Source organism: Sturnira hondurensis, unplaced genomic scaffold (genome assembly GCF_014824575.4).
Source record: "Sturnira hondurensis isolate 20B ecotype Veracruz unplaced genomic scaffold, ASM1482457v3 Scaffold0006829, whole genome shotgun sequence".
Taxonomy (NCBI): domain Eukaryota; kingdom Metazoa; phylum Chordata; class Mammalia; order Chiroptera; family Phyllostomidae; genus Sturnira; species Sturnira hondurensis.
Window position 1 is genome coordinate 641,417 of NW_028079460.1, and position 27,979 is coordinate 669,395.

The 27,979-nt window shown below is 52.1% G+C and overlaps 4 protein-coding genes and 1 long non-coding RNA gene across 8 annotated transcripts; 2 read left to right on the forward strand and 3 right to left on the reverse strand.

The window, feature by feature from the left end:
• Positions 1-26: 26 nt before the first annotated feature.
• Positions 27-5,914, reverse strand: FLAD1 (flavin adenine dinucleotide synthetase 1). 3 transcript variants are annotated; one of them, XM_037050615.1, is made up of 8 exons: positions 5,836-5,914; positions 5,156-5,380; positions 2,843-3,587; positions 2,010-2,157; positions 1,440-1,538; positions 1,169-1,358; positions 339-412; positions 27-237 (listed from the first exon to the last, which is right to left on the reverse strand). In XM_037050615.1, the coding sequence occupies exons 2-8, from the start codon at positions 5,234-5,236 to the stop codon at positions 102-104; spliced, it is 1,473 nt and encodes a 490-aa protein (XP_036906510.1). In that variant the 5' UTR covers positions 5,237-5,380; positions 5,836-5,914; the 3' UTR covers positions 27-101. The 3 variants fall into 3 exon arrangements, with proteins under 3 accessions (XP_036906510.1, XP_036906512.1, XP_036906511.1); XM_037050617.1 differs by lacking the exon at positions 5,836-5,914 and adding an exon at positions 5,679-5,682; XM_037050616.1 differs by lacking the exons at positions 27-237; positions 339-412 and adding an exon at positions 422-545.
• A 2,776-nt stretch (positions 5,915-8,690) lies between these two features.
• CKS1B (CDC28 protein kinase regulatory subunit 1B) lies at positions 8,691-12,810 on the reverse strand. Its single transcript, XM_037050627.1, has 3 exons — positions 12,497-12,810; positions 10,309-10,436; positions 8,691-9,207 (listed from the first exon to the last, which is right to left on the reverse strand). Exons 1-3 carry the CDS (start codon positions 12,553-12,555, stop codon positions 9,155-9,157), a joined length of 240 nt encoding a protein of 79 aa, XP_036906522.1. The 5' UTR covers positions 12,556-12,810; the 3' UTR covers positions 8,691-9,154.
• A 106-nt stretch (positions 12,811-12,916) lies between these two features.
• Positions 12,917-23,069, forward strand: SHC1 (SHC adaptor protein 1). 2 transcript variants are annotated; one of them, XM_037050624.1, is made up of 13 exons: positions 12,917-13,029; positions 15,988-16,610; positions 17,155-17,225; positions 17,752-17,815; positions 17,975-18,094; positions 18,361-18,414; positions 18,603-18,654; positions 18,822-18,948; positions 19,752-19,950; positions 20,022-20,091; positions 20,172-20,306; positions 20,452-20,690; positions 21,450-23,069. In XM_037050624.1, exons 2-13 carry the CDS (start codon positions 16,116-16,118, stop codon positions 21,576-21,578), a joined length of 1,755 nt encoding a protein of 584 aa, XP_036906519.1. In that variant the 5' UTR covers positions 12,917-13,029; positions 15,988-16,115; the 3' UTR covers positions 21,579-23,069. The 2 variants fall into 2 exon arrangements, with proteins under 2 accessions (XP_036906519.1, XP_036906520.1); XM_037050625.1 differs by lacking the exon at positions 12,917-13,029 and having other exon boundaries at positions 15,670-16,610; positions 20,175-20,306.
• On the reverse strand, positions 14,639-15,353 carry LOC118990182 (uncharacterized). The gene is made up of 3 exons (XR_005067177.1): positions 15,266-15,353; positions 15,030-15,111; positions 14,639-14,779 (listed from the first exon to the last, which is right to left on the reverse strand). It is a non-coding gene; the product is annotated as an uncharacterized LOC118990182 (long non-coding RNA).
• Positions 23,070-23,500: 431 nt separating the features above from the next.
• On the forward strand, positions 23,501-27,576 carry PYGO2 (pygopus family PHD finger 2). Its single transcript, XM_037050626.1, has 3 exons — positions 23,501-23,821; positions 24,233-24,282; positions 24,863-27,576. Exons 1-3 carry the CDS (start codon positions 23,719-23,721, stop codon positions 25,925-25,927), a joined length of 1,218 nt encoding a protein of 405 aa, XP_036906521.1. The 5' UTR covers positions 23,501-23,718; the 3' UTR covers positions 25,928-27,576.
• The last annotated feature ends 403 nt before the right edge of the window (positions 27,577-27,979 follow it).

A 27,979-nucleotide genomic window follows, 5' to 3' on the forward strand; every position in this document is an offset into this window, starting at 1 on the left:
CAGGAAGACACAGGCAGAGCAGCAGGCGCAGGAAAGGAGAGGCAGTTTATTACGGAGAGGTTACACCCAGGGCAGCCTTCACTCCTCCTGGAATAGGCAGGTCACATGCGGGAGTTCCGCTCTTCGTCTTCATTCTCAAGTAGGTAGGCTGGACGGTAGGTGGGCTGTCCTCCAGGACCCAGGTACTTCAGGGCTGGGTTCCGCACTGTGTTCTCTTGGCTCCCCAGGGATGTGTAGCTGGAGCCAGGAGAGCAGAGGGCGAGTGTGTGGTGGGGTGGTTCTCTCTGTCTTAGCACCCACATGCTTCCCTCACACCCATTCTCTTCCAACACCCTTACCCTTGGTCATACAGGATACAGTATGGGACAAACAGCTGACGCAGAAAGCCCCAGATGTCTCTGTAGGTCCAGTCCTGGGAGGTCAGAGTCAGAGAAGAGTCACAAATACTGCCCTCTCCCACTCTACCCCCTGCTGCCCGGGAAGGGGTCCATTCAGGGCTCTTCTGCTCTGAGGGCCTGCTATCTGATTCGCCAGTACATCTTGCTCTGTGTAGGCCAAGCAATGAGAAAGAGAAACCTACATCTTGTGCCCTTTCCACCCCCAATCTGCCTGCCACTGGCATGTAAGCTCCTGGAGGATGGGGAGGGGCTATGTCTGTGTGAGCCAGAGCTGTGCAATAGGATTTTCTATGATGATGAAAACGTTCTCTTTCTGTGCAAACAAGGCAGGCACTTGAAACGTGGCTAGTGCAACCGAAGAACTAAATTTTGAATTGTGTTTAATTTTTAAAATTGAGATATTGATTATAATTCACATGCCACTAAAATTCATCCTTTTAAGATATACAATTCAGTGGGGCTTTTTTTAGTTATTTGCATTTCATTTTAATTATGATTTGAGTGTAAATAAATGGCTAACGGCTGCCATATTGGACATCACAGGTCTAAGTCACTGTTCTGTCCATAATAAAAAGCACGATGCCTGCCACTGAATCAGAGCTCAATAAATATTGGTCAAAGGGCTGAGTGAACAAATAGTACAGCCTTCCTTAGATGACGAGGCCCCCACTTCCACGCCTCAGGCTCCAATGTCCTCAGCTCAGAGCGCCAGGGTGCAATGACTGATAGGGGATGTGAGGCTTAGGGCAGTGAGTGTTATTCTTCATTACCAGCAGTGGGTTGATGCGCATGAATGAGGGCCAGCCTGGGTCGGTGGGGCTGAAGGGGCAGAGGCTGCAGGAGTAGGGGTCAGTGCGGCGGGTACCCATCAGGGTGGCCTCCAGCTGGGGGTGCTGTGCCTGCACCTGGCGCAGAGCCTGCTTCATGTCGCCCTCAGCCTCCAGCACCTGCAGATTGTACCTGAGGAAGGAAGAGGGCTGAGGGTAACAAATGGGATCTGCCAAGCCCATCTTGGAGCCCAGGCCGCCAGGCCCCCAGTACCTTTTGATAGTGTCCTGTAGAAACCGCTCCAGCTCGGGGAAAGGGGAGATGCCACGGATATACAGGATCTGGAGGGGTTCTTGAGTGTCAGGGTGCTTCCTGGGACGGGGGAGAAACCAGAGGCTTGCCAGCACGGGCAGGGAAATGCTCTCTAGAGAGCTCACGCTGTTCTCCGTGGCCCCTGGGATGCATACCTTCCCCACCACCCCTTTCCTGTCTTTCCCATCCATCAGAATCTACTTCCTCTGGGAAGCCTGCTCTGATCTTTCACCTCTCAAATCCACAGCACATATCCATTTCAGGTAGGTAGGTATCCCCTCCTTCGTGGGACCAGGACCTCCCTGTGGTCTGGGATGGGGGCTTGCAAGTACACACCCAGGGACAGGCATGTGTCAGATGCTCAATAAATATGGTGAGGGAATGGAACCACGAGGTCACTGTGGCTACCTCCCTCCAAAACCCCACCCAATACCCCCTTTGCTCCCTGCCTCCTAAGACGGGGAACTCGATGATGGGCAAGATCAGGTGTCTTGGTATCTCTGGGCTCTTGCTTCCAGGGGATAGGCTCACCTCTGCACAGCTGCGTGGAAGAGGTGCAGGAGGGCAGTGCAGTCCTTGCCCCCATTGAAGCCCACACAGAGCTGGGTGAGGCTGTACCGAGCCAGCGCAGTCTCAATGGTCTGCAGGGCACCTGCTACCTTTTTCCCCAGAGAAGACCCTGCCAGACAGGTAGCAAAGAGACCATCAGACACATATGGAAGTGGGGTCACAACACCCTTGTTTAAAAATTCTTCAGTATCTTTACAGTGTCCCTAGGATAAAGTCCAGATTCCTTCATGCTGCCTACTAGGTCTGCAGAGTCCACTCCCTGCTGGCCATTCAGCCACACTTCACCTCAGTATCTCCCCTCTGGGGTCCTGGTTTCCTCCCATTCCCTTAAACCTCCTGTTAATTCCTTCTATGCCCTCTCCTGGTGTGGCCAAATCTCCCTTGTCACACAGCTTATATGTCACTTGCCCAGAGAAGCCTTCTCTGACTGCAGTCAAAGGCTGATCTCTTGCTGACATCTCACACATGATTACCTGTTTAATGCCTACCTTTCCTGTTAAACTGCTGGTCCATTGAGAAGGGCATAGATCTGCCCTGTTCAGCTATCTCCCCAACCCCCAGCACAGTGTTGGTTAAAGTGGGTACTCAGTCAACATTTATTGGAAGAATGAATGAATCAATTTAGCTATCCTCTACCTTCTGGATTTTTGGGAAGCCTCCCCACAGAAAGAAAAAAAGAAAGAAAGTTGCATCTGCCTGACAACGAGGCACTCTGCTCTCTGGGGGATACCCCTATTACCTCATTCCTGAGAACTGTGGTCTGGCGCATCTGCCCTCTCCCAGAAGGCCCCTACCTGACTTGGAGAGTTTGTATACAGCCTCACTGGCGTGCTCCATGGCATTGGGTGTGTAGGGTACCAGTGATCCCTGAGGCAGACGGGCAGTCAGATAGGCCATGCATTCCTCCAGGGGCGCTTCTTCCTGTGAGTCCAGTGTCACCTTCACCTGATAGTAGTTGCTGCTCCAGTCAGGGTAGGAACCCAGGCCAAGCCTGTGTCCAAAGTGGGCCTGAGCCTCAGCCAGGATGGGGGCAATTGAGGCCTCGTCAGCTGCCACATACAGCTCCCGCAAGTGGAACTGAACAGCTGTGTTTTGAAACAGTCCCTTCAGCCCCTCCAGCACCCGCTGCAGCAGCTCTGGAATGCCTGGGAAGAGGTAGACATTGCGGACCGAGACCAGTGGGAATCTGAAGGGGCGGCCGGTGTGAGGATCTGTGCCATAATGCAGGCGGGCAGAGGAGGGCACCAGTGACAACTTCTCTGAGCCCTCCCTTCCTAGGGCTTTGATGGCTGCTTCCAGCTCAGGGTGTGGCTTGAGCTCATCCCCAAAGGCCTGTGCTACTGCCTCAAAGGTCACATCATCATGAGTGGGACCAATGCCCCCTGCTGTGAGGACATGGGTGAAGCGGCTGGAAAAAGAGGTGACCTCAGCAGCAATGGTGGCTACTTCATCAGGTACAACAGAGACTCGGCACACCTGGACCCCAAGGGAGCGCAGTGTCCGGCACAAGAAGTAGGTATTAGTGTCCTGAGTGTGTCCCTGGGAGACATGAGATGGGGAAGATGAGAGTGTCAGTGCTGTGGGATGAGGGACACAGGGGGCAGGGACAGAAGTTGTGTTTGCTTGCCCTGACTGGCGTGGTTCAGTGGGTTGGCCATCATACCAAAAACCAGAAGGTCGCTGGTTTGATTCCCCGGGCACGTGCCTGGGTTGGAGCATGTGAGAGGCAACAATGTTTCTCTCCCTCTCTTTCTCCCTCCCTCCCCCTCTCTAAAAGTCAATAAATAAAATCTTTAAAAAAAGTAAGAAGGCAAGTTGCATCTGCCTGATAATGGGGCATTCTGCTCTCTGGGGGATACCCCCCAGGCTGCCAAGAATTCTGGATGGAGCACAAGAGTGGGAAGATCCATGTGAATGGAGTCGAGGATGATATATCTTGGGCCCTCACCTCTGCACAGTGACCTTGACCTCATGTATGCTTATTAACTGCATTATCTAAGTGGACAACTCCCCCACTTTCTCACCAACCCAACAATCTCCATCCCCTGACTCCAAGTGCCTGTTGGGCATCTTCGCCCTATCCCTGACTGTCAACGGCATCTGTGGACATTGTCTGTAGCCACTCAGGCCCTTTATGCTGTCAACTCCACTCCTGAAATGTCTCCCCACCTGCTCTCTTCTCTCTGACTCTACTGCCTCCAAGTAGGTCCTTCGCACCTTTCACCTGAATAGTTGTAACAGCCCCCTGGCCAGGCTCCCAGCCTCCTGAATGACCTTCCTAATGTGTCACTGTGATTGCATCACCCTTGGGCTCAAAAGCCGTTTGCTGCTTCCAACCGTATACAGAATAAAGTTCAAATTCTTTTGCAGGATATTAGAGGCTGTCTGCCCATGGTGTGTATGCAATCTTCTTTTCCAACCCCATCTCCACTACTGCTCTGCAGAGTTTAGTGGTTTAAGTGGTGATTTTGGAGTAAGAGAAAATCAGGTTGGGAGTCTATCTTCGGCTTCCTAGCTGTGTTACCTTGGACAAGTTTCTCAATTTCTCTGGGCCTTAGTCTCATAATCTATTAATTAAGATTTATAATAAAAAGTACCAATGCCATGGGGTTGTTGTGAGGATCAGTAAAATCACATATGGGATGTAATGAGACCACTGCCAGGCCTTAGTAAGCACCCAAAACATAGGGGCTATTGTTACAAGTACAAACCTGATGTCTACCATGACTTCCGGATCATTCAGAAGGGTTTTCTCCCTTCTAGCACTTTCCTTCTATCTCACTTATTCACTCTACTGAGTGCCTTGGGTCATTCCTGAATCATTTGTAGTATTTAACACTTAAATAATACATGCACCTGTACCTCCTTCGCAGGCTGGACTCCTTGTCATTTCTGTAAAGCCCCTCCTCCACCCTGGCAAATTGTGGGGACTTTACTGTAAGTTTTCCAACAGAGTAATCAAAGGGATGAGGGCCACTTTTTCTCCACCACGTTGAACTCACTCCAGGATCCTACTGCAGCACGCTGGTTCACCCTCTTTCAACAACGCGAAGCAGACTCTTAAAGGCAGAAGAACCCCCCTCCCCCCTCTTCTGTCCCAGACACACCTTGAGGATCTCATCTCCAACGATGATAATGCCCGCCGTCACGCTACGCCCTGGGGGAGGTTCAGAGGCCCTAGATGCCATGGTTCTGCTTTCTCTTCCCCTCTGCAAGGCCCTCCAGTAGCCACCCAGACCCCCAAATAGGGGTCGTAAGCACGGGAGTCCCGCCAGATCTAAAGAGCACTGGGGGCCATAGTCTGGGAACAGGGGGTCCGGGGTCGAGGGAACCTGGAGAAGCCAGAAAGGACAATGGGGGAGAGCAGGAGTGCATGATCTTCCTCACCAGGTCCTTGACTCCTTTATCCCTGCCTCTTTAATAAAATTGTTCTGAAATCCCAAACCATGCCTCTAGAAACATTTCCTAAGCTTGGCTCTAGTCTTATTAAAATGTCCTGCTCTTCTAAGAAGCTACCACTTTCAAGGTCTTGTGTCTGCCGAGGTCGGCTCCACAGGACTGCTCTATCTTGGGCACCTGCATCTTTAAATGTCTCTTCTCTTTGGGGCACCTGTCCCTTTAATTGTCTACCTGCTCCTGGGGCTTGGTCTCTTTAAATGCGTTCCCTCCCTCCACCCTGACCAGAACTCAGCCACCTTCTTCTGCCGCAGAAGAAAGCACCCTTGCTAGCCCGGAATCCCGTCTCTTCCCACCACTCTTCCGACTACGAGTTCTCTCAGGTTCTCACCTGCTTCTGGCCCCTTCACCAGGTCTTTACCTCTCCTTTTCTTCTGTCCCAGGGCAGCTTCCTTAGTCACAGTCCCGCCTTACAACCACACTTAGCTCATACTAATTGGTTACTTTAGCTGTCACTCAGACTACCTCCACAGGCCCATTGGTGAAGTCGACTGTCGCTCGCGAGCCTCAGTCAGGGGGCGGGAGCAATGCTGGGTTGTTATTAGCGACATTCACATTGTCACTTCTCACCCGGAAATGTGGAGGCCAGGCTCCCGGCCCGGGGTGGGGAGGTGGTGGGAGTTGGAGGAGACTAAGGTGTGGAAGGGAGTGTGGTGGCGGGAGGTCTGGGGTGCGAAAGGGGCAGTGAGGTGCTCTAAGGATTTTTGCTGCTGGAAATAAAAGCTTGACTCTAACCTTCGTTCTGTATTCAGATTCTTGTCTGAATGGCTGTTTTCATTAACCATGACTCTAGGCTAAAGGGTCAGGGGCTGCAACTGGTGTCAGAAGGGATTTTATATTGTAGCAGAGGGACAGCAAGAAATATCAGCGTTGCCTTTGGGGTAGGAAGATCCTGGGGGTAAGCTTTTAGTGTGTACAACTTTCATTTGTCTCTTTTTAAAAAAAGATTTTATTTATTCATTTTTAGAGAGAGGGGAAGAGGAGAACAGAGGGAGAGAAATATCAGTGTGATTGCAAGCCCTATACTGGGGACCTGGCCTGCAACCCAGGCGTGTGCCCTAGACTGGGAATGGAACTGGTGACTCTTTGGTTTGCAGCCCAAGTGCAATCCACTGTGCCACACCAGCCAGAGCTGTGCGGGTTTTACATGATAAAGCTAATTAAACCTCTAGGACAAGAGAAACCCTTGCCCCATCTTGCCCCAGATGATGCTGGGTTTAAACATCACCTCTCCCAGTTACTGCTCCCGGAAGTGCAGGGACGGCGGCGGCTAGAGAGTGCCATGTTGACCACTCTACTAACTTACTCTCATTTCATTTCCTTTGAAATGCTCCTAAAAAATGCTTCTCAAACCTTTATCTTCATACCAATCACCTGGGGACCTTGGGTGGGGCCTGAGAACTGCATTTAAAAAGTTCTCAAGTCATACTAATGTTACTGGTCTATGGACTTTGTTTTCTGTAGCAAAGATTTAAAATTCATCACTGGGAGGACTGCTGAACCATGCCCGGCCTCATTCGACTTTCCTACAAACCCTCTTAGATGGTTTTTAGATTATTCTTTCTCAAGTAATAAGCACGGAATTTTTCTAAATAAAAGGATTTTGTTTAGTCCTATTTGCCTCATTAAATGAGCCGTGTGCTGTTATGTTTTTAAAATTTGTTTTTTAGAGAGGGGAAGGGAGAGGGAGGGAAACTTCAATGTGTGGTTACCTCTCATGCTCGCTCCACTGGAGACCCTGCCCGCAGCCCAGGTATGTGCCCAAGACTGGGAATCGAACCCTTTGATTCGCAGGCCAGCACTCAACCACTGAGCCACACCAGTCAGAGTTATTTTTATTTGTAATAATGGTAATATTTGGGAGGTGAAATCCCTCCCCCCACAAAACTCAAACACCAGCAGCTCTGGTCCAGTCCTTTGTCAGTGGTTGCTCAAGCATGCACCAGAATTACCTGGAGAGCTTGTTAAATGCCACTGGGTCCAACCTTTTAAATTAAGTAGGTCTAGGGTGGAGCCCAAGAATATGCATTATTTTTTAATTTTTATTTTAGAGATGGGAAGGGAGAAAGAGGCATCAGTTGGTTGTCTCTCATGTGCCCCGAACTGGGGACCTGGCTGGCAACCCAGGCATGTGCACTGACTGGGAATTGAATTCGACATTTTGGTTTGCAGGCCAGTGTTCAATCCACTGAGCCACACCAGCCAAGGCCCAACAATGTGCATTTCTAACGAGTTTCAGAGGATATTGATGCTTTTGGGCTAGGAACCACAGCTGAACTATGGCTCTTGGAATAATTGGATGGAAGACAGGTAAAAGCTGGTAGATCAATCTCCTTTACTTACTACTAGTTATCTTTCTATAATTAAACTTTTATTTTAGAGGAAACACCGATTTGTTGTTCCATTTATTTATGCATTCATTGGTTGATTCTTCTACGTGCCCTGACCAGGGATCAAACTTGCAACCTTGGCCTATTGGGATGATGCTCCAACTAACTTAGCTACCTGGCCAGGGCCAATATTACTATTTTTTGAAGTAGGGGGTAAACTATGATTTGGTGAAATGTTCCTTCAACAGCTCCAGTTTATACCTGTTGTCTCAAAAGTCAGTGCTGTAACTACCTATATATGAATACTTGAAATCCCCACATCCAGGCCAATTCAATTAAGTCAATGCTTCTAGGAATGATTTATGAATCATTACTTTAAAGCTCCCCAGGTGGTTCCATTGCTCAGCCCAAGTGAGAACCACTGAAAACAACCCCGAAACAATGTGCCCAGGCCTTAGGCCTGGCAGGAAGTAGAGAACAGTAGCAGCCTCTAGCTGATAGCCTCCCCCACCCCATTTATTCTCATGTGCCCTTCAAATATCAGGACCATGTTAAAGAAAGCATCCCTGACTGTGGGACCTGGTTAACTTGTTTTGATGAGATGATGTTACCCCTATGTAACCTCCCTCTTTGCCTATTTTCAGCCAGTAGTTAGATCAAAGTATATGTCAGTAGATGTTTGACAGCATGTCTGCTTTTAAGAGTAGATTAAAAACCAGTTACCTGAATGTTGAAATAAACCTCATTATCAGCAAAGAGCTGGGCTTTTGCTACTGAAGGGCATATAATTAGAACCATGATACTGAATGTGATGCTCACCCTGAGAGGGGAAAGCCTTTACAAGAAGAGAATTTGATTATAAAAAAACTTCCTCTTTAATCAAGGCTTTTAACATGAAACAGGTTTCTTGAATAAAATGGAAAGTTTCCAATACATTGAGACATAAATCACCACACATACAACACCTGGCAGGAAAAAACAACACAGTAAGTTTACACAATCCCTGTAACAGCCATGGTCTTATTCTCAGATGCTTCCTCTGTCTGCCAAGTGCATTCTGCTGGACACAGAGCTCCCTGGTTCTGGGGTCGTGCTCGGCAGAGGTGGCAAAGCCCAAAGAGCGCTCCTCTGGCTGGGATGTGGTGCTGCTGGCTCTGCTCAAGGAGCAAAGCAGTCACCAGCACATCAAACAGTGTATTTTAAATATCCTTTAAATGTCAAAGTGAGAAACAAGAAGGCAACACAATAACGTTATCAGAAAGATGTTAGCGAGTGAGGACAGCTGTGTTAAGCTTGGGGCTGAAAGGTGGTTCCTCAGCTTCATTTCTTTGGCTTCTTGGGCAGTGGCCGCCGGAACAGCAGGATGTGAGGCTCTGAAAGAGTGAGTGAAACCTAAGAGACAAACTCACACCATTCTGTGCACAATCTATAGGGTACCATACTCCCATTTTCCAGCTGTCACCCACTCAGATCTTAATAACTAAATTAAGATTTAAGCAAACAAGCCTTGGCTGGTGTAGCTCAGTGGATTGAGTGCAGGCCTGTGAACCATAGGATAGTGGTTTGATTCCCAGTCAGGGCACATGCCTGGGTTGCAGGCCGGTTCCCTGCAGGCCAATCCCCAGCAGGGGACGCACGAAAGGCAACCATACATTGATGTTTCTCTCCCTCTCCTTCCCCTCTAAAGATAAATAAATAAATAAAATCTTAAAAAAAAAAAAGATTTAAGCAAACACTAAAGCAGAACCCATATGCCTGACTTATCTGCCATGTACAGAATTGTTAATGAGTTCTTTTGCCATGTTTGTGAAGCAAGGGTTGGAGTGAGGAATGGCAGGGGGCGTTATTAGTTTTTCCTGACAGCTTGGTGTCTCATCAGGAAGTATACTTTCTTTGGCTTATTTGGTTCTTTAAAGTTTTTTAGAGAGGGGGGCAGGGAGGGAGAAAGAGAAAAGAGGGAGAGAAATATCGATGTGTGAGAGATACATCTGTCAGTTGCCTCCCGAACACCCCTCACCAACCAGGGACCTTGCCTGCACCGCAGGCATGTGCCCTGACTGTGAATCAAACCAGTGATCTTTTGGTTTCCAGGCTGGCACTCGGTCCACTGAGCCACACCAGCCAGGGCTTCCTGGCTTATTTGGAACACATCCAAGAATTCTATTTCTGATGGGGAATGAAGTAGGGGCCATAACCTTTCCCAGGAGATAAATGGCCTTAAAAAGAGAGTACCCTCTGAGTAAATTAGATATTAAAGGAGGTTTTTCAGTGACGGTTTGTTGTTGAACTTCCCAGATACTTTACATTACTCTTATTTTTGGCCACTCCAGTTTTTTACATGACTGGTGGGGTAAAAAACAACAAACAAACAAACAATAAACTACTCTTGCCTTCACCTTATTTCTTTGGGTTGCATGATCTATCACTCCCTCAGTGAAGCAGCCCTACATGGTTCTTTCAGCCATTGCACTGACCTGGTTCATGGATCATGTAATGGACCCATCCCTGACTCTGCTGAACACCCAGATTCCTCCATTCAGATTCAGACATCAAATGGGTTTTAGGGACCAGCTTGGCTATGTCCTTGGGCAACATGACATGCCTGTAACGGAAACATGGGAAGAAAGGGCATTTGTGTTACGTGTGGGTATGGTCTGTTCAACAAGTACAAAAGCCTGTATACAAAGTCAAGACACAAAAGAAAAGAGAAACCAGTTTCTGTCGGCAGGGAGTTTATATCATCTTATTCTGGGGTAGAGGCAGCTAAAAATCAAGGCCAATATATGTAGATACTCAAGGAAGTAAATTAAAAAGTACAAATTAATGAATAATTCAAGTGAATGGGCACTAAATTCCAGGCACTGTTGATACATTGCCTCCGCCCTCCGCTTAGTCTTCTAGTTGAATCTCCCAAAACAATATAATGGGGGCCCTGCAGCACACATGGTGTCAATAATTAAAGGTGATTTTACCCAGGACTGGTAAGGGAGAGATGTGGTTTTTATGGAGAAGGTCTCTTATGAGGTGCTGTGTGGAAAAGGCTCACAAAGGATGAAATAATGTCAATGTCTTAGCCTTTAAATCTATTCTCAATTTCATTTTCCTAACTCTGAAGGGATGTGCCACGAGACTTCCTTTGGGAAAATCCACACTTTCCTAACCAAGCGAAGTCTCCTTTCATGGCCAGGAAATTATTACTCTGATTTGAATTGGGCTAACCTAGATAGACTTCATCATGCTCAATGAAATCATACCAGTAACATGATTTTCTTCTAAATAGAAATGTAATTCCAGTTTAAATATCTAAAAATAACTTAAGTTCCAACAAGCCCTGGCACAAAGACTGGCTTCAATACCTAATTAGACAAAAAACAACACAAACCGCCCCCACCCAAACCCAAAGATTTTCTTAAACCTAAGTATCACTGCCAAATCTTACAGAGGGTTAAACTAGTGACTTCCTCCCTAGCCCTGCAATGTGTTATAAACAATAGTTTGAGTTAGCTGGTTCAGCTGTACAGGAAAACAGCTGAGGGGACCGAAGTTAACTGGGTGCGAGCAGAACCTGGGGTATTTTCCAGAGGACCTGGCATAAAGATGATTAATGTATTTGTCAGCACACAATGAATTCTCCATAGTGCCCAGAGCCCTGTACTAGGCTGGAGAAGAAACACAAGCAAGATTCCACTTTATGGTCTTCAATAGAGTAGACAGGAAACAACCAAGGAAGTTGTCTTAAGTGTTACACTTAATACAATTAGTGGAATGCCAATATTGTAGAATCCCGTCTTCCCTAATTCTCCAATCTAGAGTTATGAATTTAGGATTTATCAAATGTAGACTTTGTAGGGATCCCTTTCTCCACAATCCTTGGCAAGTCCTAAGTGCTCCCATCACAACCTGTACATATCTACCTCTACCATACCAATTATTACCTTCTTTCTGAAGTCTGTTACTATTTCCACAGATTTAATTTTTAGGTTTGTTGAAAAGTGGGGACCATGCTGACCCCTTGCACTTTAGTAGAACACCTGAAACCTATAAGCACTCCATAATTGGTTTCCTAAATAAATTCCCTCCAGACATTTGAAGGGTATCCATTAGATCCACGTTAAGTCTTTTCTCAGTGTTCCTGGCCAGTTTTATTATGGTACTTTCCAGTTCCTCGAAGCCCGCTTCCTAAAACAAGCAGACAACCACGCCCCTTTTCCCTGAGTTAAGAAGCGACACTCAGGCTCTCCAACTCCCCTTGTATTTAAGATGAGAGGAACATTCGAGCTCCGCCTCTGCCCTTTTCCAGTTGCCTCTGTGACTCCATGGTGTTGTTGTGATACAGCCTCAAGGAGGGAAGTTCAACCTGCTCAATAAGTTTAGAAATATCCAGGGTCCCCAAGTGTGAAGGTGGTCAGCAGGCTTAACACTCTGATCATTCCCACTTACACCTCCCCCGAGAGGGCTTGCTTCAAATTCGCTATTATACTTTACTTTTGCAATCGCTTACTACTCCTCTTCGCGCATGCGATCTACGCTCACAACGATCACCCGTCCCGTTAATCTGCTGCGCATGCGCCGAGTCTGTCTCTTTAGTCTTGGTTACTAACTCCTCGTGCCCTCACTTGTCAAAGTTTACGACCTCCTCATGGCCCCCGCGCCGGCACTAACCGGTACTCGAACTCTTCGTCGTCGTATTTGTCCGAATAGTAAATTTGTTTGTGCGACATGACCGCTCCGTCTGAAGACCTTCAGGCCCGCGCCACCAACCTCCAAACAACTCCCAGCAGCACGCGCTCCCACCCTCTTTGGCCTCACTTTCAAACGCACCGCCCGCGCTTCCTATTGGCCCTTTCGGCCTAAGGCGGGACAACTCCACCTTCCAGTCGCCTATTGGCTTAAATTTGCTTCTCGTCAAGTTCTTATTGGAGCGCACTTCTTACGTTTCTTAAGAACGATCTTGGGTGAGAAATGGGCTTCTTACTGGCTAGCACGAGTTATCGTACTGCCATTGGCTGACTCCGGAAAGTGGGACGGATGAAGGAGGGACGGTGAGGTAGGGGGTCAGGGGTTAGCAAGGCCGGAAGTGAGTGCAATAAAGTTCCTGCCCGGGGAGAAAGTTGGAGCAGCGACCCAAGGAGGCAGTGGCGTGATCCCCAACCAAATCAGCCCGCGGTGCGGTGCAGAGACTCCATGAGGCCCTGGTAAGTTGAGACTGTTTTTCTCCTGAAGTAACCCACTCCTTCGCCCCGGAACCCCTCTCCCGGGACCCTACTTCCGGCCTTCATTTATAAGTCCCGCCCCCTGAGACCCCCTCCCCGGAAGTCCCACCTTCTAGCTTTAGGGGGCTCCCTGAACCCCGACTTGTTTTTTGTTTATTGTCCCTGACCCCACCCTGTCGCCCAGCTTTCCTGGAAGTCCCACCCCTAGACATGCTTCCAAGCCCTAGTACAAGAAATTCCACGCTAGTCTTTCTAATTCCCTGAAACTCCGCCTCGGCGCGACGATTCTCCGCTAACTGCTGCCTATCAGAAAGCCTACCTCCCAAAAGGACTAAACCCTGCCCCTCAAAAAATTACAGTATTCGAATTCTTGAAGCCACACCTTCCTAGGGGCTCCGCCCCTCTTGAAATACCGCCCCTTCTTTAATCCACGTCGGATTGTCCGGAAGCCTTGCCTCCTATAAATCTCCAAAACATCGGTCCTAGGGGATTACCCTCTCTCAGGAGGTTTATCTTTTTGGTACCCAGGTCTTTACCTCAGAAGCTTTGTCTTCAGCCCCATAAACTCCATCTGCTCACATTTTCCTGTCTTTTTGCTCTTTTGGGCATTGGGCTCAGTTTTCCTGAGCTTCCTGTACTCTGTCAAATGGGAAGTCAAAATTCCCATCTCTGAGTTTGAGGAGCGAGATTAGAGACATCCCTTTTCCTTTTCCTCTCCCTTACCCCCTACCAAGGGTGGCTACTTGAAGGAGGCTGGACCTGGGGTTTGGCACGAGGGTGGGAGAGAGACTTGCTCATAGATTTCTGGTGCCACTCCCTGAGTTTTCCTTCGCAGGATCGACCCACCGCGGAAACAGCTATAATGTTTCATACGTGTACCAAGGGATTTGGTGTGTGACAGGAGCAAAAGTTTTTTACTACCAGAAAATAGTGACTTGGGTGGGTGTAGGAGACAGTCACTTTTTTTGCTTTTTGTTTGTTTGTTTTAAGGGGCTGCTCAGCCTTCACCACTTCTATGGCTCTTACCCTCCCCCTAACCAGAGTTTGTGTCTGGACATTCCTTCTGGTCCCACTTGCCCAGCCTTCCTTTCTGGAAACATTCCTGAGGCTTTCGACATTTCCTGCTACTTCCCTCAGTTCTTGCTGCCTCCTCCCTGCTGGTCTGAGAAGGCACATGCAGCTTCTCCCCAACACCCAATCAATCACCCCCACTGCCAGTAGGCCAAGCTCCTCTCCCTCTATGCAGAATGAGCCCTATTTCTTCCTCTTTCTTTTCTTACAAATACTCACACCTGTTGGTCATTTTCTGCCTTTCAATGCAGTAGGCTCCTACAGAATGCCCATCTGTAAAGATGAAGACATCCCGGTGTGTGTTGGCGTGTGTCGCGGATGTGAGGTTATGACTGAGGCCTCTCCTTATGCTCTCTATGCTTGAGCACGGAGCCTTAGGAAATGGCGTGAGAGAATTCATGAGTGGTGGGTGAAATGACAAAGCTCTCCTCTGATGAGAACTGAGGGAAAGTGAAAGCTTAGCATAATATCCAACAGATTTTGAGTGCTGGTATTGTTTATTACTATAATCAAGTGATTATTTGCATCTTTTTGTCTTCCGAAGTAATTTACAAATAGGTAATTCCAAGGTGAGTTTCAGGGTATATGTATTTTACTACTTCCTTTTTGGTCACTTTCCAACTTCCTCTGTGGCTCTCTCAAGCAGAGCTGTGGCAGAAAGCTGTGGGTGGAAGGAATGGGTTTGGGATGGTTTCCCTGTGTCCAGCCTAAGCCCATCTCCTGGCACCCCTTTCTCCTCTACTTTGCACAGATTTGTCTTCTGCCCTCTCCATCCCTTCGTGGTCTCCCACCTGTTTCACCCTCCCACCTCCTCCAATCAGATTTCACCCCTCCTGTGAGAGGAACTGTGTTCCCCAGTGGACACATGCATCCTCACCAGTCACCACTGCAGAAGGAGGGGAATGGCGTACCTGGCAGGTCCAGGGGGGTGGACCCTGGTGTCAGTGCTCTGCTCCTACTTCTACCCTTGACAGCTGGCTTTGCAAACTAGGCCTGTGGAAAAGGGAGCAGGAGAGTGCTTGTCTGTGGGCCACTGCTCCTTGGCATGGTAGGTGCCGTGCACAGAGAAGGCGGCTCCACCAGCCTGCCTTCTCCTCTCCAGCTCCTCTCCCTGATGCACCACCCAGGTTGGCTTTTGTCCTCTTACCTCATCAGCTGCCCTCTTTGGCCCCTCTCTTCATCCACTAGGATCACTTCCTTCCTTTCCCCATTTCTTTAGCTTCTGTCCACTGCTGTGGAAGCAGAGATTGCTAATGGCCCGGGCTCCCTGGGGCTACCACCCCAGTGTATGGTAGTAGTAGTGGTGGTGGGGTCGCCTGGGCTGGAAGATAGGGGGAATTTGAGTGTTTAACCAGAACAGGAAGGAAAATGCTGAGCTCAGGCATCCCCTCCCTTTTCTACTCCCCAGCTGCCTCTGTTTCCTCCCTCATTCCTCCCCTCCCCTCCCTCAGCTTCCTGCTCCATTTGGCCTGCCCTTGTCCGGTTTGGATTGAGCCAGACCTCCTCTTATCCTGCTCCTTTCCTTCTCACTTTTCTATCCTTCCCTCCCACCCCCACTTTATGCCTCCCTAGATTCTAGTTTGTTTGCAGGTGGGCTGGGGTGGGTAGCTCTACCTCTGTAAGAGTTCTAGGTTGGGGCAGTGGCGGGGGCTCAGCCCCTCGGAGCCTGTGAGTCAGCACTGTCTTTGGGATTGGTCTTTCCCCTAGTTCCCCGCCCCAGGGGAGGAGCCAGGCAGCTGTAGGTCCAGCCTGTTCTTCTCTCAGCCAGAGAAGAGGCCCCAGGCTGGGCGGGGATGGGGCTTGAAACCGCCTGGGTCTGAGCTGGGGACGCCAGAGGAGTCGGAGACACTTGTCCCTCTTCCTTCCCAGGACCCTTGAGATCCCTGGACCATAAAGAGCTAATCAGGCTAAGGGCCTGGGGATGCCCCCTGCCTGGCCCCCTTGCCCTGACTGGCAGGGGGGCCAGGCTGGGCAGCAGCCTCCCTCTCACTCCAGCCATGGATCTCCTGCCCCCCAAGCCCAAGTACAATCCACTTCGGAATGAGTCTCTGTCATCGCTCGAAGAGGGGGCTTCGGGGTCCACCCCACCGGAGGAGCTGCCTTCCCCATCAGCCTCTTCCCTGGGGCCCATCCTGCCACCTCTGCCTGGCGACGATAGTCCCACTACCCTTTGCTCCTTCTTCCCCCGGATGAGCAACCTGAAGCTGGCCAACCCGGCTGGGGGGCGCCCGGGGCCAAAAGGGGAGCCAGGCAGGGCTGCGGAGGATGGGGAAGGGACTATAGGGGCAGCCGTGCCAGACTCAGGCCCCCTGCCCCTCCTCCAGGACATGAACAAGCTGAGTGGAGGCGGCGGGCGCAGGACTCGGGTGGAAGGGGGCCAGCTGGGGGGCGAGGAGTGGACCCGCCACGGGAGCTTTGTCAATAAGCCCACGAGGGGCTGGCTGCATCCTAACGACAAAGTCATGGGACCTGGGGTTTCCTACTTGGTTCGGGTGAGTGAACATCCTCCCTCCCTCTGGTTCCTCTGCTTGCTGTAGCTTTGCTGGGGTCTCTCTTTTCCTGCTCTCCCCCAGCAACTCCCTTGGTTTCAGTGTCCTTTTCCCTAAATCTGTCTTGCTGCTTTTCTGATCCTGCGGCCCCTTCCAGGTCTGCCTGGGCCCCCTTTTCTTCTTGTGACTCCCCTACCCCACCCCCACCCTGCCATGCCTAGCACAATGCCCAGCCCATGGGAGGCCCTTAATAAGTGTTGGAATGAGCGACTCCTGATTGTTCCTCCAGTCTCCTCCCCCTTTCTAGAGATGTCACTTTATCCCACCCAATGACTGTCACTCCTCCAAATTCTCTTCCCAGATGCATGAGGTCCTTCCAGCTTGCTCTTTCCTTCTCTACTCATTCCTTGTTGTCCTGCATGTTGTGGGCTGTGGCAGAACTTCATCTTTACTTCTCCTAGGGACCATGTAGAGAAAAGTACTAGGACCCTTTGGGGAGGGCCTGGGGGGAGGTGGCTGACGCATGATCTCCCGTCCCTCCCCTCAGTACATGGGCTGTGTGGAGGTCCTGCAGTCAATGCGTGCCCTTGACTTCAACACCCGAACTCAAGTCACCAGGTCAGTGGGGAGGGTGCAGAATGTGGGCATTCTGGAGCTCATGAGGGGAGGAGGGCCAGGTCACCTGGTGGTGGTGCTAGTAGTGGTTCGTCTTTGGGTGGTAAAGGGGATTGAGAGGAAGTTAGGGGAGTGAGGGTGAGTCTGAGTGAAAATAGGAAACTCTGGACTGGATCCTTCTTACTCATCCAGCCTTGGGAGTTGTGTGGGGAGGTGGCAGAGGCAGCTGGCGGCTGAGTAGAAAATAGGGGTAGATGGAAGGTTGCTGCTGCCTTTGGGAAGGGAATGGGACATTTGGTAGCTGGAAGGGGGTGGGGCCAGTCTGTTGAGGCCCTAACCCAATCAGCCAGGAAGCGGCTTCTCAGTGTCATCAAATATTAAAGGCCCTTAATTCAATCCACCATGACAAAGAGCCTGGAGTGCCCCTGGAGTCTGGCTTGGCCTTCCCTTCCCCCAGCCTTATGGCAGCTCTAGCTGATTGAGAGGATTGAAAGGCAGGCTCTGGGTCTGAGTACCCCTCTTTCCCCAGGGAGGCCATCAGCCTGGTGTGTGAGGCTGTGCCAGGTGCTAAGGGGGCTACGAGAAGGAGAAAGGTACCTGGGGTTCATGGGGCTAGGGATGCTTCTGGGAGATGTGGAGGGGCAGGGCAAAGGCAAGTGTGGGACATGTGGGAGAGGGCCAAAAGGCAAGAGTGTGGGGGTTTCTGGGTGTTGAGAACCTCCAGCCTCTGAGACCCTTGGGCACTTCCTTAGCCCTGTAGCCGCCCACTCAGTTCCATTCTGGGGAGGAGTAACCTGAAATTTGCTGGAATGCCAATCACTCTCACCGTCTCCACCAGCAGCCTCAACCTCATGGCCGCAGACTGCAAACAGGTTGGTGGGGACAGGTTGGTGGAGTTGGGCAGGGGGACCAGAAGCACTGATGGGAGGGCTTAAGCGGGGACCTGGCCTTGAGGGCAAGAAACTAGGAGCAGCAGGATAGTACGGTAGGAGGAGATTAGGAGGACGTGGATTGAGAAGCTAGAAGGATGGGACTGAGTCTCCAGGGTTCTGGGCTAGGGGTGGGGAGGTGAGTCCTGAGGCTGCCTGACACGTATCATTCATTCCCTTCCTTCTCCATCTCCCGCCCTAACCTTCAGATCATTGCCAACCACCATATGCAGTCTATCTCGTTTGCGTCCGGCGGGGACCCGGTGAGTTGGGGAACAGAGCAAAGGTGGTGGGAGAAGAGTAAGAGACAGGGATTGGGAAGACATTGGCCAGAGAAGTGGGCATACTAGGATGGAGGTAATACCTGAAAAGGACTGTGATTTAGGGGTCAGGAGTGAAGTGGGGCTATCACATTTAGCTAATTGACCTCTTCTGACTCTGTTCACCCCAGGACACTGCTGAATATGTCGCCTATGTTGCCAAAGACCCGGTGAATCAGAGAGGTGAGGCGTGGTGGGGAGCGCTGGGTAGGGCCAGCTGTCCGTAAGGCAGGTGAGCAGTGCACCAGGAGCTAAGCAGGGGCTCTGGCTGAGGAGGATGAGTTCTTGTCTGCACCTCCTCCCAGCAACCCCGCCTCACAGCTCACTGACAGCCTCTGCTGTGCCCTCAGCCTGCCACATCCTGGAGTGTCCCGAAGGGCTTGCTCAGGACGTCATCAGCACCATTGGCCAGGCCTTTGAGTTACGATTCAAACAGTACCTCAGGAACCCACCCAAGCTGGTCACCCCCCATGACAGGTGAGTGGGAGAAGAGGGAGGGGCAGTTACTGGACCCCAGACCAGAACTGGGAATGTACGTCTGCTGTTCCCACACTTGAGCTCAGAATGGTTCAGGGAAGGAAATAACCTGTGTGCCCCTGCTTCCCACTTCCTGCTATTCTTAAGTTTCCGGTGGCTATCAGGCAAGTATTTTGGAGGCCCGGGTTGCTGCAGGGCCAGCTCGCCCCTCACTTGCCTGTGGTGGAGCTATAGTCTGGGACCTCAGACTACCGAGTATGTGCTCACTGGCAGGCGTGGGACCTGGCTAGACAGGCTTTTCATTCCCTGCTGCCTGTATCTGGCCTGTCCCTCTTAGTTGCCCATTCTCCACCCCTAGTTCTTTGATTTTCTTTCCCCTAGAAGTCATTGAAAGTTTGAGTGAGGGAGGATGGCTCTTTCCTGAGATCCCTACCCTCCTCAGGCCAGTAGGTGGTGAGTCCTGTCAGGAGGTTAAAGTGTTTTGGAGCAGCCCCTCCCTACGGTTTAGCACAGTGATCAAGAAGATTTGACTTTCAAGTCAAATCTTAATTTACATTTCAGCTGAACCACCTTTGTTGTGAGACTTGGGGCAAATGTTTTCACCTGTGATCCTCATTCTCATCTATAAAACTGGGGAAGGAAGTACTGCCTACCATACAGGGGTGAGAGAGGATGAAATGATTATATAAAACACCTAGGCTAGGGCCTGCCTGAAGGGAATCCCTGTACATGGCGGCCATTGTTCTGTTCTCCTCTCCTCCATCCTCCCACCCACATTCTTCACTCCCTCCTGTTCCTCAAAGGATGGCTGGCTTCGATGGCTCAGCTTGGGACGAGGAGGAGGAAGAGCCACCTGACCATCAGTACTATAATGACTTCCCAGGGAAGGAACCCCCTCTTGGGGGGGTGGTGGACATGAGGCTTCGGGAAGGAGCCCCCCCAGGGCCTGCTCGACCCACTCTGCCCAGTACCCAGACCCCCAGCCACCTGGGAGCTACACTGGTAAGTTGCTTGGATAGAGGTGGGTTGGGCCCAGGATAGGAGTGGTCTCACCTCATTTTTGTCACTTTCAGCCTGTGGGGCAGCCTGTTGGGGCAGACCCAGAAGTCCATAAGCAGATGCCACCTCTGCCACCCTGCCCAGGTATGGAGGGGGCTGACTGGGACAGAACCCGGGGTGCAGGAGGCAGGGCTGGGGTTGCTGAAAACCTCCCTTTTCCTCAGCAGGCAGAGAGATCTTTGATGATCCTTCCTATGTCAATGTCCAGAACCTGGACAAGGTCCGACAAGCCGGGGGTGGGACTGGACCCCCCAACCTTGCTGTCAATGGCAGTGCACCTCGAGACCTCTTTGACATGAGTGAGTGCTTTTCTTTCTATTCTGCTTCTCCATCTGCCTACTTTCCTTATACTCTTTCCTTCCTGGTCTCGCCTCCCTGAAGGTTCTGGGTCCTGGGCATGTGTTGTGCCAGCCGCCTCCCCTAGTCCTTTCTCTGCACCCCTAGAGCCCTTTGAAGATGCCCTTCGGGTGCCTCCACCTCCCCAGTCAGTGGCCATGGCTGAGCAGCTCCGAGGGGAGCCCTGGTTCCATGGAAAGCTGAGCCGGCGGGAGGCTGAAGCCCTGCTGCAGCTCAATGGGGACTTCCTGGTGCGGGAAAGCACGACTACACCTGGCCAGTATGTGCTCACTGGCTTGCAGAGTGGGCAGCCCAAGCACCTGCTACTGGTGGACCCTGAGGGTGTGGTGAGTGTGGCAGGGGTACAGGTGGAGGTGGCACAAAGGGAGGCGCAGTACCCTCTTGGGCAGCCCTGTTCCTGACCTTGTTGCTCCTTAGATTTTCCCAGCTGGGTGCCTCCATATGGGCCTCCCCTGCTCACAAGGTGCCTGGCATCCCCCATCCATCAGCTTAGGGTTCCTTCCCTTCTCACATTCCTGAGCTGGAGCTGTGTTCTCTTTAGTCCTGGCCCATCCTCAAATCCCCAGACTTTATGCCTAGGAGAGCTAAAAGGTGCTTATCTTACCTGAGGCCCCTTTTTGATAAACGAGGTAACCATCCTAGAGAGGTTGTGCTCAGTGTCAGATGGTTCCATTGGACACCCCAAGTCTCCTCTTATAAGGGAGCCATGGGCCTCCTCCCTTCTCCAGACTCAGGGCCCAGGCCAGTGTCCTGCTCTTAACTTGCATTGCCCCACTGTGTCTCATAACTCTGCTCTCTCTCCTACGGCAATCTTGGCCTCCTTTCCATTCTTTTTGTACTGCACATTGTCCCCTGAGACTTGCCACCTTCCTCTAGGTCAGGGGAGGAGTAGACACCCTTCACAACTTTTCCTGTCCCCTTGGCCTGTTCTCAGTTCATGACCTTCCCATTTCCACGGCCTCCTGCCCCTGGCATCTTTTTCTCCTTTCCCAGTCTTCTGGAATACTGCAGCTTCCTCTGGCTTCTGGGCTGAGGTCTTACTTGACTCTCCATCAGAATCGACCCTCTTCCTTCCCACTTCCCAGGTTCGGACAAAGGATCACCGCTTTGAGAGTGTCAGTCACCTCATCAGTTACCACATGGACAATCACTTGCCCATCATCTCTGCGGGCAGCGAACTGTGTCTACAGCAACCTGTGGAGCGAAAATTGTGATCTGTCCCAGGTGCTTTTCAGAAGATGCCCTTCAACCCCTTCCACTGTTCCTCTCAGGGCCTCACTCTGGAGCGTCCTGTGGGCTTGCCCTTGTGCAGGAGCTGGGGCGGTGTGGACACTGGGTTTAGCGCCCAGCTCAGGGAGAAAGTATGAGTCAGCAGCCTGGGGGAGAATCCTACTTGTCCCCAAACCTCACCAAAGTATTAACCTAGAGTGGCCCCCTTCCCAGGGCCTTTCCTGTGCCAACTCGATACCCTCTTCCTCAGGAAGGTGGGTGCTCAAGGCCTGGGCGGTGTGCCTCGGTGGGAAATGGCCTGTGGTGTTAGGCAGTCACCCTTCCAGGAAACAGGGAGCAAATCACATCTGTGGTCTACCCCTGGGCTCAGGGTACTCCAGCCCATCTCAACAACCCTCCCTTCCCAGTGTTTAAACTTTGTGCCTTTGACCATCTCGTAGTTCTTAAGATACTGTATTTTATGCAGAGTTCTTGGGCCCCTAAGGTCAAGGATGGGGTGCCGACACCTAGGCTTCTGGGACCTGTCCTCTCCTTGCTCAGCACCCTCTCCAGTTGAGGTGGGAGAACAGAGGCCTCGGGTGGCAGCTGTTCCCTCTCCCTGGGCATACGCCACCTTTACAGATTTCCTCAGAGCCCCGCTCCCAGCTGGGGGGAGATGGACTCCTTCTTTGTTCAGTGCCTCCTGGTGGAGCTCCTGACTCCAGGGGTCTGTATATACATGCCCCTCATCCCCAGCCCTTCCGTGTTGCGTGCATGTTGTGTTCTACAGCCAAAGTGTAGCCCTTCCTCCTGGATTCTGCGCCCTGCCTCCCTGTGCTAGGGCGGTGGGGGTGTGACAGAACCGGGGCCTCCTGGACTGTTAGCTCTCCCAGATGGGTTTGGTGGGGGCAGGACTGGGCGCTGAGACTCAAAGCAGTAGACAATCCCCAAGTACCGCCTACAGATTTGTAACTGCATTTATTTTTTATTTTATGCATATATTTTAGGGTTGTAGATATACTTTCCTCATTTGTTTCCCATGGCTTATTCTTGAACACAAAATGATGGTAATAGAGGTTACGTTTATACATTCACCTCTTCGACTTCAAAGCCCTTTCACAACTGTTGGCTTTTCTCTCACCCCGGCCTGGGAGGCAGCGGGGCTGGCAGCGTTCTTTTCTGTGAGCCCCAGGTCAGAAGTCCACTGTGGGACAGACAGTGCGGGAAGCACTTGGGCCCCTTACCGAAAGGCAAGCAGGGGGGAGTCCGGCCCACCGTGTGTCAGTTACCGCGTTTCGCTGGTGGGCCGAGGGCGGGGAACCTAAAACCCGCAGTTACCGTAGAGTGTGGGGCAGCCACAACGACGTGGAAGCCGGGCCCATCTCTAAGGGAGACTGTACTGAACCCTCGCCTCCTTTTTGTTGTTTGGATGATTTCACGGGTCTCACTTATACCAAAGGGAAAGAATCATTAAAATGCATATTTCTTATACCTCAGCCTCTCAGTCACTGTCGCTATCTATTGTTCGCTGTGGGCCCTTCCTGGTGGAGAGTTGGGGCGGTGGGATCCTCCTGGCTTAGCTTGAGCTGTTGGCCGCGTGACCACTGGGGTGCGCCGGGAGGGTGACACAGGGTAGCACCGTTGGGATCACCGTCGGGGCACTTTGGTGTTCGCACTGGGGACTGCGGTCCGATCGGCCTGGCCTCACGACCGCACTCCCCTGTGCTGCGGCCCTCCGGCCCTAGATGGTACGGTCCAGCCGAGGGAGGGGGAGCCCGCTGCCGCCAGCCTTGGGGCGCTAGCCCGCGCCACTGTTGGTGCACACTCCCCCGCCCAGGTTGTGCGGTGGTACGGCCCTGCCCCCTGGCGGAGCTCTGGGAAGGCCTAGCCTGGACCCCGCCTCCCCCCAGCCAGCTCTGTGGTGGTGGCCAAGCTGAGTTCCGGTTCCGGTAGCTGTGGCTGCAGGCGGGTAGTGAAGCTGGGACCACTGCGTTCTTGCCACTTCAGATCGGCTCCTGCCCTCTGCCACGCTCTGGGTGGCCACAGCTCGGGGGGCGTGTGCTGCCCCCGACCCCCTTTCCGGGAGATGGTACGGCCCGAGGGCTCGTCCGTCCCCTGCCGTCGCTGACCCGGGTCCCCCACTCCATGGCCGCGTCGGCGCCGCCCCCACCGGACAAGCTGGAGGGAGGTGGCGGCCCCGCACCGCCCCCTGCGCCGCCCAGCACCGGGAGGAAGCAGGGCAAGGCCGGTGAGAACGCTGAGAGGGCCGGAGGTTGGAGAAGCCGAGGAGTTGGGGGTCTTGGAGGGAGACTAGTTGGGCGGGGGAGGCGGGAGTCCTTAAGCCGAGAGGCCGGGGGATGTGTGAGGGAAGCCCTCCAGGGTTAGGGGCAGGTGTCCTGGTTTGGAGGCACGTGGAATTTCAGGAGTCATTTGGGGATCTGAGAGTGTCAAGAGATGGGATGGATATCTCATTTAAAGGAAGAGGCAACTGAGAATGTGGTAATATAATTTACTTTTCATATTACACCTTTGTAAGTACTTATCTGTTGTAAATAAGTAAGCATATTTTCAATTTAGGAGAGTTCCCGCGAGCATGACTGGGAGAAAGGAGGTTGGGGAAACCTCAGGGAAACTTGTTTGTGTTTTGCTGCTCTTCCAGGTTTGCAAATGAAGAGCCCAGAAAAGAAGCGGAGGAAGTCAAATACTCAGGTGAATGGTGGTTGGTGGACGCGAGAATTTTAGCAGCTCTGCCTCCCTGTACTCTCCACTCTGTCACTCCAGTGTATGCCTTGGGCAGGGAGAAGAGAAAGCTGTCTCTGCTCTGTTCCTGTCCTTCAGCTTCATAACAGGTTTTCAGGGGGCAGGGAGATGAGATGATTTGACCGAAGACCTTATCAGTCAGGTGTAGAATCTTCCTCTGCCATTTTTCCTGTTCTGGTTCCTTCATAATGACAGCATTTATCACTAGCTTTTTCTAGGTGCCGAGGATTGTGCAGTACTGCTTTAACAGTTTTGGGAGGTGGGCAGCTGACTCTCTTACAGATAAGGAATCTTGAGGTTATTCGGTGTCAGAGCTGGGATTCCAGCAGAGTTCTGCCAGTTTTAAAAACACAGTTACTGCTCTGTGCTCCTCCCTGCTTCTCTGTAGCGTTCTAAGGTCTGTCTTGATTTTAGATCTGAGGTGGCTGGAGCCAGCCTCCAAAATGTGCATTGTGTTTCTGGTGCTCTTCTGGTTGAGGTCTGCACTTCCCTCCCTGACTTGCTCTTTCCCTCATCTGTTCTCCACTAGGGCCCTGCATACTCACATCTGACAGAGTTTGCACCACCTCCGACTCCAATGGTGGATCACCTGGTTGCATCCAACCCTTTTGAGGATGACTTCGGAGCCCCTAAGGTGGGGGGCGCGGCCCCTCCATTCCTTGGCAGTCCTGTCCCCTTTGGAGGCTTCCGTGTTCAGGGGGGCATGGCAGGCCAAGTACCCCCAGGCTACAGCACTGGAGGTGGAGGGGGTCCCCAGCCTCTTCGTCGACAGCCACCCCCTTTCCCTCCTAACCCTATGGGCCCTGCTTTCAACATGCCCCCACAGGGCCCTGGCTACCCACCCCCGGGCAACATGAACTTTTCTAGCCAGCCCTTCAACCAGCCTCTGGGTCAGAACTTTAGCCCTCCTGGTGGGCAGATGATGCCAGGCCCGGTTGGGGGGTTTGGTCCCATGATCTCACCTACCATGGGACAACCTCCCAGAGGGGAGCTGGGCCCTCCTTCTCTCCCCCAGCGCTTTTCCCAGCCAGGGGCACCTTTTGGCCCTTCTCTTCAGAGACCTGGTCAGGGGCTCCCCAGCCTACCCCCCAACACAAGTCCCTTTTCTGGTCCAGATCCTGGCTTTCCTGGCACTGGTGGTGAGGACGGGGGAAAGCCCTTGAATCCACCTGCTCCCACTGCTTTTCCTCAGGAGCCCCACTCAGGCTCCCCTGCTGCTGCTGTTAATGGGAGTCAGCCCAGTTTCCCCCCAAACAGCAGTGGGCGCAGTGGGGGCACTCCAGATGCCAACAGTCTGGCACCCCCCGGCAAGGCAGGTGGGGGCTCAGGGCCCCAGCCTCCTCCGGGCCTGGTGTATCCGTGTGGTGCCTGTCGGAGTGAGGTGAACGACGATCAGGACGCCATTCTGTGTGAGGCCTCCTGCCAGAAGTGGTTCCACCGAGAGTGCACCGGTATGACTGAGAGTGCCTATGGGCTGCTGACCACCGAGGCTTCTGCAGTCTGGGCCTGCGATCTCTGCCTCAAGACCAAGGAGATCCAGTCTGTCTATATCCGTGAGGGCATGGGGCAGCTGGTAGCTGCCAACGATGGGTGATATTGGCCAGGTGACCCAGGGAAGTGCATACATTCCTCCCTGCTCTTCCAGGGTGATTATTTCGTGTCTGGCTCTTAGTCCTTGTTTCCACTGGCTTCCCATCCCCCTGGAGCAGAAACACAGTGGCTCCTGAGGGCAGAAGAGGAACTGGGGTAGGCAGGCAGGAGAGCCTGGGTCGCTCACTGTTGCGGAAACTTTCACGTGGAGATCTGCAGAGATCCAGGAAACCAAAGCCCTGCCGAGCAGAGCCATTTTTTGTTGGCAGTCTCTAGAAGCCTCTAGGGGTATGGCTGCAAGAGAAAAGAGGCTGGAGAAAGATCTGGAAGGCAGAGGTATTCCCTCTGCAGAAGGATGGACATCCCAAACACCTGTGCCTAACATGCCTCCATGTAGCCCCACAGCTCCAGCCTTAGTTTTTGGAGTCAAGTGTTAAAAAGGTTTCCAGCCAGAGGAGTTTGGGTCTCTTCCCATTCCCTACAGTAGTAGCCCTTCCATGGGCTCTGAGAGACAGTGTTTGGGAATAAAAAGGGGTTGTCCCCTTTTCCTACTTTCCCCTTTCCACCTCCAAAACCTGCTTAATGCTTTCCCACTCAGAGAACCAAATAGCCTGAAGAAACAGGAGAGTTCTTGGCCATGGCATTTTCTCGGTGATTTGGGGCTTCGAGACGGTAAGGGATGCTGTTGGGACACATCTCCCTCATACCAAAGTCACTGGTCCTTTCTCAGCCTCTCGAGCTTTTCTGCTAATGACCATATTATTGTTTGCCAAAAATGGGATATGTGGTCTGACAGACCAGAGTATTTGGAAGTTTGGACAGCCCTGGAAGCCTGTACTGTGTTGTACACCCCCCGCCGGCCCTGCCCAGCTGTTGCACATTGTTCTCAGCTTTGGTCCTCAACTTCTGGTGCCCTCCTTCCCCCACCTCTCTGGCTTGATTGTAGGAGAAAGCTTGAAAGGGCACGGGGCCCTTATACCTCATTTCTTCTGATAAAAGGATCCCTGTCGCAGCCTGTGGGTGGGGGAGGCAGCAGTACCCTCATGCCAAGGTACTGAAAATGCAGTTCAGAGCCTGGGTGTTTCTTCTCTCTTTCCCTGCTGGTTACATCCTCAGGCCTGGTGTTCTAGTACTCATTTCTCAGCCAGAGTCCTGTTCTGTGCTTTGTTTTTATTTTAAAGCACTGCCTGCCAGAGATGGGCCTGGGTGCCCCTCACCGCTGATCTTTGAAAGCTTGTGCACACATTGCTCAGTGGGGTGAAGGAGGCGGCCCGAGAGGGTTAGTGGTTGCCCAGACAGCATGTGCAGAGGAGACAGAACTCAGCTTGCCTGCCTACTTGGGGCCAGCGGCCTGTGAGGCTGTGGGAAGAAAGGACACCCGCCTATTTCAGTGTCACGTCATGTTCCGCCCCCCCCCCACTCTAAAACAGAGAGTGGCTGGTCAACTTTGTGTTTTTGTGGTTCTGTTGTCCCCTTTCATCTGTTGCTATTTTTGTGCTGCCTTCCCCCACATCAGCATTTTGTAAAGTGGCTCCTGTGGGAAGTCTGCTCAGTCCCTTCCTCACTGTTTTGGAGGAATGCGGGGGTGGCAGAATTGTGGTGGTGGGAGAGGGGTCTTTTGTACGGTTGGATTAATAAAATGACTAAAACCCATACAGGGACTCGCTGCTGTTACTGTGCACAAAGGTTGGGATGGGCAAACGTCACTGCTGGGGAGGGCACTTGGGGTGGGGGGTCGTGTATACCTGAGGGTCCTAATGGCAGAGAGATCTGGCCCTGTAGCTGAACCTGGGTGGAGGGTGTCCTGCACGCCCCCTTCTTACGCTCGCATTCCCCCAACCCCGCCCGCCCCCGTCCCTGCTATGAGATTTCTGAGCGCATTCCTGGGCCCGGCCTGGAGCCTAGCAGAGGCTTGCCTCCTAGGCCTCAGGGGAGCAAGTGCCTGTAGCGTTCTCGGGTTTAGCGCCCACCCTCCAACCTCCAGTTATTTGGGTTAGGAGTTGAATGTAGCTCCAGGGTGGGGGAGGGGGGAGCCCCGGCCTGGTTCAGCAGATGT

Coding starts and splice junctions, on each gene's coding strand:
- PYGO2 (XM_037050626.1), top strand. CDS start 23,719: ATGGCCGCGTCGGCGCCGCCCCCACCGGACAAGCTGGAGGGAGGTGGC. Junction 23,822..24,232: donor GAGGAAGCAGGGCAAGGCCG/GTGAGAACGCTG, acceptor CTGCTCTTCCAG/GTTTGCAAATGAAGAGCCCA. Junction 24,283..24,862: donor GGAGGAAGTCAAATACTCAG/GTGAATGGTGGT, acceptor GTTCTCCACTAG/GGCCCTGCATACTCACATCT.
- SHC1 (XM_037050624.1), top strand. CDS start 16,116: ATGGATCTCCTGCCCCCCAAGCCCAAGTACAATCCACTTCGGAATGAG. Junction 18,949..19,751: donor CTGGTCACCCCCCATGACAG/GTGAGTGGGAGA, acceptor TGTTCCTCAAAG/GATGGCTGGCTTCGATGGCT. Junction 20,092..20,171: donor ACCTCTGCCACCCTGCCCAG/GTATGGAGGGGG, acceptor CCTTTTCCTCAG/CAGGCAGAGAGATCTTTGAT.
- FLAD1 (XM_037050615.1), bottom strand. CDS start 5,236: ATGGCATCTAGGGCCTCTGAACCTCCCCCAGGGCGTAGCGTGACGGCG. Junction 413..1,168: donor TGCGCATCAACCCACTGCTG/GTAATGAAGAAT, acceptor CTGACCTCCCAG/GACTGGACCTACAGAGACAT. Junction 238..338: donor TGTATCCTGTATGACCAAGG/GTAAGGGTGTTG, acceptor TCCTGGCTCCAG/CTACACATCCCTGGGGAGCC.
- CKS1B (XM_037050627.1), bottom strand. CDS start 12,555: ATGTCGCACAAACAAATTTACTATTCGGACAAATACGACGACGAAGAG. Junction 10,437..12,496: donor GACGAAGAGTTCGAGTACCG/GTTAGTGCCGGC, acceptor TTTCCGTTACAG/GCATGTCATGTTGCCCAAGG. Junction 9,208..10,308: donor TTACATGATCCATGAACCAG/GTCAGTGCAATG, acceptor TCACTCTTTCAG/AGCCTCACATCCTGCTGTTC.